General features: G+C 40.2%; 1 protein-coding gene across 4 annotated transcripts in view; it reads right to left on the reverse strand.

Annotated features, from left to right (window-relative positions):
- The window catches only part of THSD4 (thrombospondin type 1 domain containing 4), a 236,479-nt gene that overhangs the window by 15,254 nt on the left and 207,512 nt on the right, over positions 1-13,713 (reverse strand). For all 4 annotated transcript variants that reach the window (XM_057371864.1, XM_057371865.1, XM_057371868.1 and 1 more), the window contains exons 10-14: positions 10,202-10,298; positions 9,083-9,325; positions 6,704-6,833; positions 5,287-5,491; positions 4,827-5,000 (exon numbers count right to left, since the gene is read on the reverse strand). In XM_057371864.1, the coding sequence (XP_057227847.1) occupies positions 4,827-5,000; positions 5,287-5,491; positions 6,704-6,833; positions 9,083-9,325; positions 10,202-10,298 (849 nt within the window). The remainder of the gene's footprint in view (positions 1-4,826; positions 5,001-5,286; positions 5,492-6,703; positions 6,834-9,082; positions 9,326-10,201; positions 10,299-13,713) is intronic.

Genomic DNA, 13,713 nt, shown 5'->3' on the forward strand with positions numbered 1-13,713 from the left:
AGGCTCAGCTCAGGCACACCCTGCTCATGGCCCAGCTCTCCCTTTAACCTCGGCCCTGCTCTGTCAGTCCTTCCCCCAGGCTGTTCCTTTCCCAGCCACAGCCTGCATTTGCACGCTCCCTCCCCTTGGACTCAGCCCCAGGCTGCCCCTGGCCTTGCCTCATCAGCACAGAGGTGCCCCAGCATCGCTGGGCTGTGTCCAGCCCCGGTTTCTGTCCCTGGATGGACTTCCCAGCTCTGCCTTGGACCTCCCTCATCACATCACATCACATCACATCACATTATCTGATAACCCAGATCCTGTTTGGGCCCTGCCTGCCACCCTCTCTGCAACACCGTGGGCCACATGTAAAGCCAGGCAGCTTCAGGGGATGAACTGGGGCAAAGCAAGGTCAGGTCCACAGAAGAAAACACAAATCTCTGTAGATCTTGGCCACCCTTCTATCAAAACTCTCCTGGCCATGTGTTTAACAGCAAATGATGAAGTGAGTTACATATTTATACATAAAGAATACAAACCTTCTATTTCCATATGAATCCCATATGAAATCAATGAAAAGAGATATCTTGTTGACATTTTATACTAAAACAAATAAACAATGATGATAAGAAATAACAAACTCTTGCACAAGCTAAATGGTGATTTTTCTTTTTTTCTCCAAGATTCAGGAGATTTTAAGTGAGGTATCCAGATTAAAAGCAGTGAAAGAAGAGTGTAAGCTACAATATTCAGTGGTGCTTCCACATTTGACTAGTCAACAAATCTTCTTGAACCTTTTAGGCCATGTTTAGAACTGAGAGAAATAAAGCATTGATTTTTATGAAGTTCTCCTTTTACTACAGCTCTCTTGCAGAAGATTATTACAGAAGCATTGCTGTTACTCCTTTTAATGAAGAGTGAAATCCAGAGCATGTGTTTGGTTTGTTTTGATTATGTTCCCTGATGTGCAGCATTTTTTTCTTTCTTCCCAAGATTTTATTTTGGCCGCAGAATCTCATTAACATCTAAGAATTGTATTTTGGCTTCTTTTCTAAGTAGGCTCCAAATGTAAAATGAGAAACAAACCAACAGAGGAGATGGCAATAAGGAATAAACAAAAATGCAGGAGGGGAATGCTCCAGTCAGCCAGAAGGAAACATTGGTGTGTCTCCCATTGCTGTAAATCAGGAGAATGCAGTTTCCCMCTCCTGACCCATAAGACAAATAAACTTTCCAGCAATTAGAGCTGTCAGAGAATCACTCATGTGAAATGTTTGCAAGAATCTCATCTGCTCCCATCAATCCCATTTGGTTGCTAAGTCAGTAAGGCTCACCAGATTTACTCTGCTGATTAATGGATGTTTGGTGGAACTCTGCTGTTTTAATGCAGTATGACATCTTTAGAGAATTATGAGGCAGGAAGCAATCTTTCTACAAATTCACATAAAAATATCACAGAAGTTTGTCCAGACTCTCCAWAGGCAAAAGAGGTTAAAGATCATGTAGAAGTCGAAGTCATGAAACCCAAGTTAATTCTCTTATTCATGCTCAAGATAGARCAAAAAGCRCAAAGAWAGGTGCAGACAAAGCGAGACCAGTYTTGCTTTGACCCTACAGACTTCTCATCTGCAATCTTTCCCACTGAAATGGGTAAAAATTTCCGCTTCTCTCAAGATTGAACCTGGGGGATATCAATATATGGTGTTTAGACCTATYTCACATGCAAGTAACAAGAAAAGAAGTGTTTGTTTCCCAGGAAGGAATTGCCTTCCCTCCTTCCTTTCCAGTGTGCACATGGTGGTCACACACCCCATAAGCTTTGCWGGTAACAGCACTTGTGTAACATACACACAATGGATACCTGCTTATCAAAATACCACAAATCAAGAACTGCATTGTTCTAGGAACATGAAGGGGTTTTTAATTACAAATAAAAAATTTCACTGTGTGCAGAAACCAACACCAAGGAGGTCATTGCCATGGGGGGAAACAGGTGGCTCATAAAATACATAAATACATTGTGGGAAAACAAGACCGGAGAACACAGCAAGAAGGCAGCCAAGTGTTATTTAYGGGGTAAAGCAACATACAGCCCACCCTGGGAAGGAAGTACAACTCCTACACACAAATTTGTATGTRCTCTGAGGATTTTTAAGTGCACATATGTTACATTGCTGAAGTTACATTTAGGGAAATGTAACGATATAATCTTATAATTCAGAACTACTGAAACTATTCATGATAATATAGGTAACTAGCGTGATTTTTGCATCCATTAAAACTTTTCAAAGTTTCAGTAAAGTAAGAAAAYACAAAATCTTTTCACCAATCCTAAACTAGACCATATTCTTCTCTTAAAACAGTATTAAAGGATACCCTTGTCAAATTCTGCACAAATATGTACCACAGTTATCAAGTCCTGAAGTCGAACATCTGTTGGCAGCAAAGACAACTGTAATTTTTATGTTGCTGTGTTTTTTTCTTGCTGTTTCCCTGGYTAACCAAGGCTGTATGGTAATGGCCCATGCATCACATCCATTCAGACAGGGAAGTCTGATCTATCCCTTGCTGAAAGAGGAAGTACGTGCCTCCCCGACCTCTGACAGGCTTCTGGAAATCTCTGTTTGCTGCATGTGCAACACATGAAGTGTTCACAAAGTGGGTTCAGAAAAGGCCTTCTCTTACAGYTGTAACTAAGTTTGAACTCAACCATTTCAAAGTTCCAGAAGTTATGATAAGTTCTTTTACCTCTTATTTCTAGGCTTGGCTGAAATGTCAAAATACAATGGGAAAGACTGTTCTGTGGTATTTCCAGCTGGGACTTGAAGTAGGCATGTAATAAATCTCACAAAGAAGGTCTGTTCTTGTGAGAGTTCYACCACAGTTTTGCAGACTCAAGAGGTTTGAACAAGCTTTTTTTAAGCACTTGAACTTTTGGCTACTCATCTGAACCATTTGAGGCTGCCCATTGCTGCTGATCTACGCTTATTGCTGAAGTGTAGCTTGGCTTAAAGTATTTTCTAAGGAATTGTTTGGGGAAATGACACATGCAAAGTCCATACACCTGGGAATCCCCATTTCTATTCCATGATAGAATTCTTCTCTTGCGTTTCAACAGAAACACACAGACAAAAGACAGAGAGATTCTGCTCCTAAAAGGCGGCTTTTTCAAGGCACATTAAGAAAGTTGATGGCCAAAGGCCTTACTGTGCAAAACTGTTCACTGCTCCTGTATTTCACTGCCTGCCACTGGAATCACTGCCACTGAGCAGCTCTGAACATCCGGGTTATGAGGTGTTGTGTGAATCTTCGGAGATCCTGCATATTCCACCTCAAATCTACCTTTTCCTGAAATAAGCTGTTTCTTACATCCTCTYTGCGAATCAAACTCCAAACCCACTCCTGGCAGAAGTGATGGTGAATAATGCCAACTACAGTAGCAAGCATTTGGAAGAAATTAATCTGTACACTTATACAAACTGAGAAGGTAACAAAATCCATTCTTTACTCTCCGGCCTTAAAGAGTYTGTGGTAAGAAAAAACCTCCAACATTTTCCATATTACCTGCTTCACTTCTATGTCTCATTTAACACGTATAAATAAGCGTAACAACATTCTACAGTTACAACATTCAACTCAAAAGCTGCTTTTAATTCTGCAGAGGACAAAATATCAGTGTAGAATAATGMAGAGAATGGTGCTAGAGTTTTCACTGCATTGTCTATGCTTTATGTGGTGGAACTGCACCAGGTGATAGAAAATGATGTCTTTGATTTATTAGTCTATATTTTTGTTTTCTTTATAAAATCTGAGTTGTTTGGGGGCTGAAAATCTTGCAGACCTTGTAGCAACASCCTGATCAGCCTTTTTAAAGTTCTGTGTCACAGCAGGTACCTGCCCTACTTGTGAAGTTCCTGCTCCATCTCTGCATCTAAACCACGTAGAAAATCTTGTGTGTCCAAACTAATGGACAGCCTGTAARCCTGAAACTCCTGGCTTTGAGAGGTATTACTACAAAATGATCTAAACAATGAAACCATGAAGTTATGAATGTAATCTTACAGCTTCACTGATAAATTACATTATTTGTCWGTCAAAGAAAAGGGAGATGCAACCAGAATTTTACAGACTGAAGGCTGAACTTGTCTACAAATGAAATTGATATGCAAACATCCACAAGAGGGACCAAAACACCAGGCTTTCCTTAGCCATATTTGCAAGCCTTTTAATTAAAGCATATAAGTATCACACTGAACAACTCTGAGCCCAATCACAAAGCAAGTTAAATCACCCCTGGTTTTATTGTTTTCATGCAGAGAATCTGACTCATTGGAAGAAAATTAACCCCAACATCCACATTAACAAAATACAAGATGCTGAATCAAGCCTGTCTGAGTTTATGAAGTTGTTCCCCTMTTTTCACACCTATGAGATAACTGGTCTATGGCTTGAACTTAAACCCAGACATCAGGCCTCAAATCTGTATCCCTTAAAAAAACAGTGGGGAAGCTTCTAAGAGTCTGAATCTTGAGACTCAGCACTAAGCAAGAAAGAATAATAAATCTCAGCACACTCAACATTTTGGGAGGTTCAGACTCAGAGCCAATTCTGAGTCTGGACGTTTGGCCATGTACCCACATGCTTGCCCTTTCTGTGTATTTTTGYATCTTAACACAAATTCAAGAAACCCTTGGGATCATTATTTTTTGGTTTTGCCTGTTTAAGAGATCAAGGATAAACATGAAAAATAAGRTTACTCCTTTTATGGCTGTACAGATGTATAATTTTTAAATCCGATGCTCTTGTTTTAGAAGGTCTGGCAGGATAAAGATATTGAGAAGCCTTACCCTGTCACTCCATTCTGTAAGGAACCAGCTCTTGGCACAGGGGCCCATGTCGCAGTTCTCGATGTCATTTGGCCGCAGCTTCATGTTACATTCCTCATCATCAACAACGTCCCCAAGGTTGCTGACACATTTCACATCTCTAGTCCTCTGCCCCACTCCACAGGGCACTGAACACTGTAACAAAAGGAAGGCTGCATCAGGACTCTGTGYGAGGACTGCGGTGGTTACCAGGGAGCTGGGACAATACAGCTCATTCATTCCTGCTAAGGCATCTTTCTGTAAAGGAAACTGATGGTTGTAGTCAAGCAGGGATTTATTGAACTAATATTTGCTTATTGCAAGGCTTTTAATATTCCACTTGTGTTAAACAAAACCAAACTCATGTTTGATTAGTGATACCTGGAAGAAAATTCATATTCTTTCTGAGGTTTTCTGCCCCCAATGAATGGATCCTACTTACTGAAGTCCACTCTGTCCTGATCTGCCACTCGCTGCAGATCTTCAGCTGGCAGGTGCTGGTTGTGTCGGGTTTCTCCAAGTGCTGGCAGCGGTACTGCTGCACCGTTAGCGTGCGGTTGGCGTAGATCTGCCGGCACAGGATCTGGCGGTGCTGCATCCCGAGCCCACAGGTCTTGCTGCACTCAGACCACTCACCTATATCCCAGCTGAAATGAAAAAAAGGATATCTTTATTCACAAAGAATTCTCTAACACTGATCTTAGCAGAACTGGAATGAGATGATTCTGATGCTGGTACAGAATCCTGTAACATGGCACTTCAGTCTCTGTGTTTACAACAATCCCATAGCAGACACCATCTCTAAGATGCCATTCCAAATTTCACTGCATTTATATTGTATATGTAATTTTCAATTTTTTCTTTACAAGCATGAAGACAGACATACAMATAAAAAGGAAGTATCTGAACTGCTTACACATTTTATTTCAGAACTCTTGTGGACAGCAAGCAAAATTTGCAGCATTTGTTTATACTCTTGGTACTATCCTGAATGAATATGAGTTGCTAGAATGAAAAAGGTGAGGAAAAYGCTTTTGATGAGAGGAGACATCTCCAGGTAAATGACTTCAGAAGCTCCTGATTATCTACTATACTRTGCACTAGGAAATTGCTCATCAGACATCTCTGACCCTGTAAGGGCACTTAACCATAAGACAGATGGAAAATTGACCTAAAGCAAAGWTGCTGTAATGGCAACTGGGTTTAACCCTTTTCTCTTCTTGGTATACATCATGGATGAACTGTCCTTTTGGTTCTTTTTAAAATTTGTATTTATATTTTTAATTTTTGCATAGGAAAATTTAATTTTCAGAAGGAAGTCACACATGAGCTGGCTGTATCAGTATGCTGGAAACAACGAGCAACCCCTCAAACCCAGTCTTGGAGCTGAAGAACTACTCAATTCAGGAAAGAGAAGTGATTTGTACRAGGGGGCTGTTGGGAGCACTATCTCACCTTTAAATAATGAAAGTATGGCCAGTGTAGCACACTGGTCCCATGTGGATACAGCCTGTAGAGCCTCTTCTTTAGACAGGCACATGCAGAAAGCCTCTCCATTGAAAAAAATACACCCACAGAGAACACATAGGGTGTGTGTGCCTGAACAATCACACTCATTTTGAGAAACTGCTACACCTACTTGCTGCCAGGTACCCTTTTGTCTACTCTGAATGCTRCTGCTCCCTGTGAAGGGGAAGAAGGCCACCAACAACTATGGGAAAAAAATCCACAACAATTTATGACACAAGTGCATTGTGCTTAGAAGTCCAAACTACTTTCCTACTTAGAACAGCCTCTTTCACATGCAAAATCTCAATGCTGTTGACTTATTTCACTTGGCTTAAATGATAGCATCTTACAAAGCTGGACATGGGAAGAGGTTGCAGGCCTCCTCTTCGGGAATGGGCTTGGTACTGCTGTCACAGTAACCCTCGGGTACCTCCTCGTGAGTGATTCTGTTGACGCAGTGGAAAATTGGGTACTGTGATCCTGAAATTAAACAGAAAATTAGGTAATGAATTGCAAAAGAATCTGCAGCAGTAACAGCAGCAATCCAACATCGATGCAAAAAGGAAAAGTGTAACCTGACAACAGGAAATACAGACAAAGGTTTTATCCAACATTTCCAAATATAAGAGCTGACAGGATGTAGTAGCAGTTTCCACACTGAATTCCAGCAGATCTATTTGCTCAGTCATGTCAAATGGAGATCTAGGACATGARTTGGTGGCAGTTCCCATGGGAGAACTTTATAAAAAAAAGATAATAGTCTTTTTTCTAAGCCAAAGTTTCACTAACATGCTTTGAAATCTCACCGCTTTTCATAAGAATTGTTAATTTACCCTCCCTTTTACCTTAGGTAGCACAAAAGTAATTTTTCTTTTTTTTTCTTCCTGCACCTTAGAATTTCCTAAGCCTATTTAGCTTTGGGCAGATCATTAAAAAATTAATTAAAACCTATCCATCATCTCTATTTCTGCATGCAGAAATAAARTAGAAGAAAATGGAAAACAGAGAGAAAAAAGAAGAAAGTGTCCTACACTGAATGATGCAAAATGAAAACAAAGCCTTAAATAGCAAAGATCCTTTTTCCTGATTCTTGCACTCCCTTCTTTGTCAGCCTATATAACCTAGTTTGGCTTGAAATGCCTTAGGGGCATCAGAGAGTCAAGGGCTTTCACACTGAGATCTCAAGAAATGCTCATAGTCTCAGTGTTCTCAGGATCCTGCTCTCAARATCCAGTTTCTTTTGAATTTAACTTAATCAGAAAACGCACACATTCTTAATATAATGGGAAGAAAGACACTTATTTTTGGAAGTTCTGTTCTTAAATTTCATGGRGTAAATTTAAGCTGTACAGGAGGCTGAAAGATAGCTTTTATATTTTTTTTACTATGTCCTACAATTTTGCTCTCACCATTTTAACTCAGATTTCATTAATACCACTGCCAARAGTGACCAGATCTCTGCAGAAAGGACAAGAACTATGTGCCAATGTCTATAAAGGCCATGGGATACACAACATAGATTTCTGCAATGGAAAAGAAGAATACATTTACCCTGATGTGTTCCTGCAAGTGCATCATAAATTACCTGACTTGGATACTAAAATTCAGCTTGAAGATGTGAATTCAGTCATTCAGTAGTTGATACTCACTGATTGCTGCTAACCAATAATCAGACACAATTATGGATTCTGCCTAAATGACTCGTACTAAAAGCACAGTGTGCTTAAATGCCAACCAAAATATTTTTCTCCACAAAAGGGCTGGTTCCAAGAAGTCTGAATTTTACTGGTTGTACTTTAGCAGTAATTTCTCTGAGGAAAATAGTTTTCTCTCTCTCTGTTTTCTTATGTTTGCTTTTTTTAAACTGAGAAGCAATTTTGATTGCTATCAGTATTGCTAGATAGTTTTAGCTCTGTAGCTATAACATGGACATTCATCTGGCCTTCGACCCAATTTACAAAGTGTCCTCTCAAACTAACTAGAAAGCAAATGTTCTACATGTGTATGAACTGGTGACAGTCACCTGAGCTCCCACACTGCTACATGCTTATTTTAAACCTCTGCAGGTTTTTGGGTATGGTGGTGGGTGGCTATGCATAGTACAAAAGATTTACGCTTTTATCACAAAAACATTTTCTTCCAAATAATTGCTTGTGTTCTGCATTACTGTATCTGTGGTCACTGTGGGTGTCTGAGAGCAAAGCTTAGTCTTTGCAGTGTATGCAAGCAGTGTATGTACAACTTCCCCAAAGCTCACTAATTACCAGACCCTTTCCATCCCTTTTCCTTCCCACTACACCCCTATTAAAACCTCAGATCTCTTAAGTCACATCAGTACTGCTCTGGCAACATCCAAAGAGACAAAGATATGTCTGATGAAATGCCTGTGAAATCTTCCCATAAAGACCAGAAAACTGTTGAAAAGACACAAAAAGCACAGAGGGTGTATGTGACAGAGCCGAGAGGCAAAAGGGAATGCTGAGGCCAAAGAATGTTGAGGAAACCAACTGTGTAGCAAGGGTATGAGAGAGAGCAGTTTGCCATAAATCCTGAAATATTTCCTCTCAGAGATGAATGTCCTATCTTTCCTTATAATTTACAGTTTATAACTTTACTGTTCTTACTGATTTAAACATAAGCACAGGTAATAGCACTTACATGACTTTTGGTTGTAACAGAACAGGAAACAGCAGGTCTAACAATGTTTTGTGCAYACACAAAGCACTCACCTTTCCCACATGTAGTAGTACACTCAGTTTTTCCAACCTGTTTCCAGTTGTGTTCTCGGTTTTGTCTTGGTGGTTGCATAGCAGGCACYTGGTTTTCTGGCTGATGAGAAGGAAATCTTCCTGGCTGAATAACTGGAAAAGTTCCAGCTGACTGTCCAGTGAGAATGTCTGTCTCTCTATGCAAATCCTCATCCTCATGACTTGTACTTTCTGGCATTCCTAATTGACCATTCAGTGGCTCCCCTGATGATGGACAGCAATAGAAAAATAAAATAATGAGCCTCACATGAAAATATTAGTCAATGTTATGATCCACTAATAAGTAGAAATGAAGCATCATTAAACTTGGAATCAGCTTTAATCTGCTATGTAGAGACTGCCTAATTGTGATCTGCAAAGCTTGTGGTGTTTTAAACTAAGATAATCGAGTCTTAATCAGCCAATCATTAAAAACTAAAAACTGAAGTATCTCCAAACACAACACAGAGTTAATGTGCCCAGTGTCAAAATTTCCCAAAACTTTTTTGTTTTGCTCCATCTCTGCCTTCTGTGCTTCCCCATGTCACAGCACAGCTGCTCCTCATTATGAACATACCAAACACACTCAGAAATTTGTCAAAGCAAGTCACGAATACGAGGACCAAATTCACTTGTAAATTTGCTCCTGTCCTTCAGAAYTTCCTAGGAGTACATGCAGCACATAGCAACAGCTTGGGCAGGAGATGCTCAGATTCTTGCTTGGAGGAAAACACTGTTCTGTTTGATCCTCTCCAGTTGTGAGAGGAAAGGGAAACTATGGGGGGTTGTTTTAAATTATCTCAAAAAGACTATGGAAAGAAAAATCATGTTCTATTTCATTTCTGAGACATGGTTACAACACTTCTACTTCTACTACTAAAGTAGTAATCTTCCCACGCTAAAGCATAAATAAACCCTGCCAGTATTAATTCACTGAAGTTATCCAATCTATTCTCAGGTCTCATTCAATACATAGGCTGAAATTCTGGGCCTGTCCCACACTAATAGCAGCATTTACATTGAATTTAATGGTATGATTCTTTTCCATTAGCTTATTAAGTAACAAAATATGTTTAATGAAGGGAAATGGTAGCATTTTACCTGGCCTCCTGTGAGCAAGCAACTGAGGACTAATGACATTGTCTCCTGGAATGATATATTCATAATGTATACCCGGGTTAGGCTGCTGATGTATCATCTGAAAAGAAAACCACACATACATTGAGTTATTTTACTTGTTGTGTTACTAACACTTAAATAGCAGCTTGAACTGATCAGCTACCTAACATTATTTATCACAGGTCAGGATAGAAGCAATGGTCAATGACTATCTCCAAAAAATGCAAAAAGAAGAAAATACAAGTTACTGTTTGCAAAGAAGAGAATACAAGTTCCTGTGCTTGCAAATTGAGCTAGCTTATGATGGCAGAGAAACTATTTGTCTAAATCTTCTTTGAAAAAGCTAAGATTGCCATGCTTGGGGCCCAGGTGTGCTGTGGGCTGTAGCAGCCATGGCCTCTCCCCTCAGCAACGTGAGCAGGCCAGTAGCAGAAGAGATGGTCCTAAGGWCATCAATACCTTCTCAAATAGCAGGAGCTTGACAGATGCCTGAGGAAACAAAAGTGAAGAAGAAACAAAGCAGAAGAAAATAAATACCAGAAGCCCTGAGCCTACCCATGCAGCCTGCTGCCTTTGTAAAGGTTCCCCAGAGGCTTGAGGAGAGCCCCTGCAGGCAGCACACACTCCTTAGTCCGCGCCTAGCGCAAAGCCTTCCTTGGGCACCCTGCAGCCCCCTCAGCATGCCATAGAGCTCAGCCATCCCCCAGCTAAAAMTGCAGCCCTCATGCTGCCCTCACCSTGAGCACCGCTCAGCARAACTCTGGGAAGCACATTACAAAGGGCCAGGAATTTGTCACAGCAGCTGAAGATCGCCGAAGCAGCCCTCCTGCATCCTTAATTTTCAACTAAACAAAGATGTAAGTGCAGCCAGACTCCTCCTGCTTCACAGCCAGCCACAACTCTATCAACGTGTTCTTTATGGAACACAGGCAGGAACCACAAGGTTTTCTGCTTTAAATGTGAAAATAAAGCTCGGTGTTCTCAGAAGGCTGCTGCACAAGCCCACGTGAGATGACACAAGCACRACTCTGAAAGTCACTGTTACTCTGGGTGTTCTTGTTTAAGCACTGGGGTGTAACAGGACCTGAGCAAGGTACAATGTAAAGAAGCTTTTCTAAACAGTGAGCAGCACACCCCATTCCCAACAGACCCCCATTGCCCTGCTGCTGCGAGACTGAGCACACCCGCACTAGATATGCAGGGGTGTTATGAGCTAATTTCACTACTTCAGCTTTGATTACTTCAGTACTGCTACTACTGACATGTTTTATTCCTGAACTCCTGTGGGGATCAGTCTGATAAAAGCTTCAGACTATACTCAAAGCACCTTTTAAAACAAAACAAAACAAAACAAACAAAACCCTAAACAGCAAATCCACAAGTAAACACCAGAGCTTGCTCTGGCTCTTTGGTTCTCACAATCCATGGMCCTGAAAGCAAAAAGTCTCACTATCCTAATGGCCCAGTGACCCAGCAGAGCACAACTAACGCTTTAAGGCTTCTCCACATTCACATCAATTAATACCAACTAGGGATTCAGATCTTTGTTTTAACTTATGTCAAAATCACTTTTTCCTTGCCAAATGTAACAGCTGTTCCTCAAAACTCTGTCCCTCAGAGAGCATTCACTTTTCTGAACCACCTAATAATGGACTGCCTGCAGTATTTTTTTTTTTTTTGTAAGGTTGGGTCCTTCCAATGTCACTTATCCAAAAAATACACCCTTTTTGTGTTTGGTCCTGAGAGAACCAAGAACTGTGAGCTGACTTCAGCAGAAGAGTACCCTTCCCCTTCCAGAACCAGGATCCTGTTCTTTAGATGCTTCCAAGAACAACTTTCCAGTTGTTCCCATGGCTTTTCCATCACATTTCGTAAAACAACTGACAGGCATACGTTATAGAGAGCTTCACTGAAGTTATGAAGTTCCTAATTAGTATATGGTTCGAATTTTCCTGCAGGAAAAAAYCTGAAATTATAGAATGATTTTGCTTTGACTGAGTGGACCTAAGTCTTTGTGGCAATGTATATTTCACACTTGGACAGAACTTGCATCTCTTTTTCTTATTATTTACAACCTCCTGTAAATCAAAGAGCTTTCTCCTCTACATTTCAGAGTGGAAGAAAGACACCACGATCTCACGAAAACAGAACAGAAATCCCTTCAGAGTTACCATCTGCAAATSTCTTCATTTTTCTACACAGACCATAAAGATCATGAGAATGGGTGAATGGAGAATTACACGATTCAGGCACTGCAAACTAAAGTCTGAAAAAAGACATCAGCATCTGCCTGGCTACACATTTCAAACCTGGGAGAGAGGCTGTGTCCTACCGACGATTGATTTTCTTGCATCGAGCACTATTCATCTTTATCTTCCCTCACTATATTAAAATAGAGACTGACCTATTATCTTACACTGTATTGTAGCATTCCTCATGTCAACCAGAAACATCTCAGGGAAGTGTCCAGTCAAATCAGATGCAGCAATCCATAGCAGCAGCCACAGAGCAAAACTGGTGAAGCTGCACCCATCACAGCAGCTTTCCTACCAGCACTAAGCCTAAACTAAAACTTACAATATAATACACTGGAACTTAAAGCTTTTTACGATATTACTTTGGAAATACCTGTTTAATCAACCTCCTTATCCTTTTCTCTCTGGGTCATTACATATTAGGCATTAATTGGTTGACAATAAAAACTTTGGTTCAAGCCTCAACTCACAAACCTTGTAACTGCATAATGAAATGAATGTTTGAGAAACAGAGTCTGCATTGCACTATCTAGGAGCCCAGTCATTTTATTTTTCTAGGCTTTTGCCAGTCACATAGTGTAATATATTGGAAAAGAAGTTTGGATCAGTTGGACTAGATAATCTTAAGAGGTCTTTTTCAAGTTTAATGATTCTAATGTTAGCATAATTATTACAGTGCTTGGTTAGACACCATGTAGAAGAAGGGGAATTACTTTGTCAACATCTAACTTCTCCCAGCTTAGCAATCACAATACTTACTATTAATTTTTCTATGAAATTATCCAGCACACTCACTTTTCCACCCCATATTGCACTCAAGGACAAAAAAGCCATAGCTGGATGAAAGAATCATTCTCAGGTAATCTAGTTTTTGCAATAAACGAATTTTACTGTGGGAGTGTATAACCTCAGAACACATMATTTATCTTGGAATAAGTTGTAATCAATTCCAGCCATAATTTTTATTTCAGTATGATGAAGTAAAACTCCTCCCATCTGAAGCAAAAAGCTTTTTCAATATGATTTCTCCCTCTTAGATACAATTCATCGTCTCTCTTCCTTTCTCAAGCAGCCATTATCTATAGTTTCYTCTCACAGCTTCATATCAAAACCACCCTGCTTCAAATTCTACATTCTAAAGGCTTGTGGACTTGTTTCTTTTAAAGGAAACTGAGATGATGAGAGGCCTTGTCTGGCTTAGGTATTTGCTTCTTCACTGTAAAATTAAACTATACCAAA

The sequence above is a fragment of the Malurus melanocephalus genome, unplaced genomic scaffold (assembly GCF_030028575.1).
Source record: "Malurus melanocephalus ecotype Western Australia unplaced genomic scaffold, MMel_1.1 scaffold_160, whole genome shotgun sequence".
NCBI classification, from domain to species: domain Eukaryota; kingdom Metazoa; phylum Chordata; class Aves; order Passeriformes; family Maluridae; genus Malurus; species Malurus melanocephalus.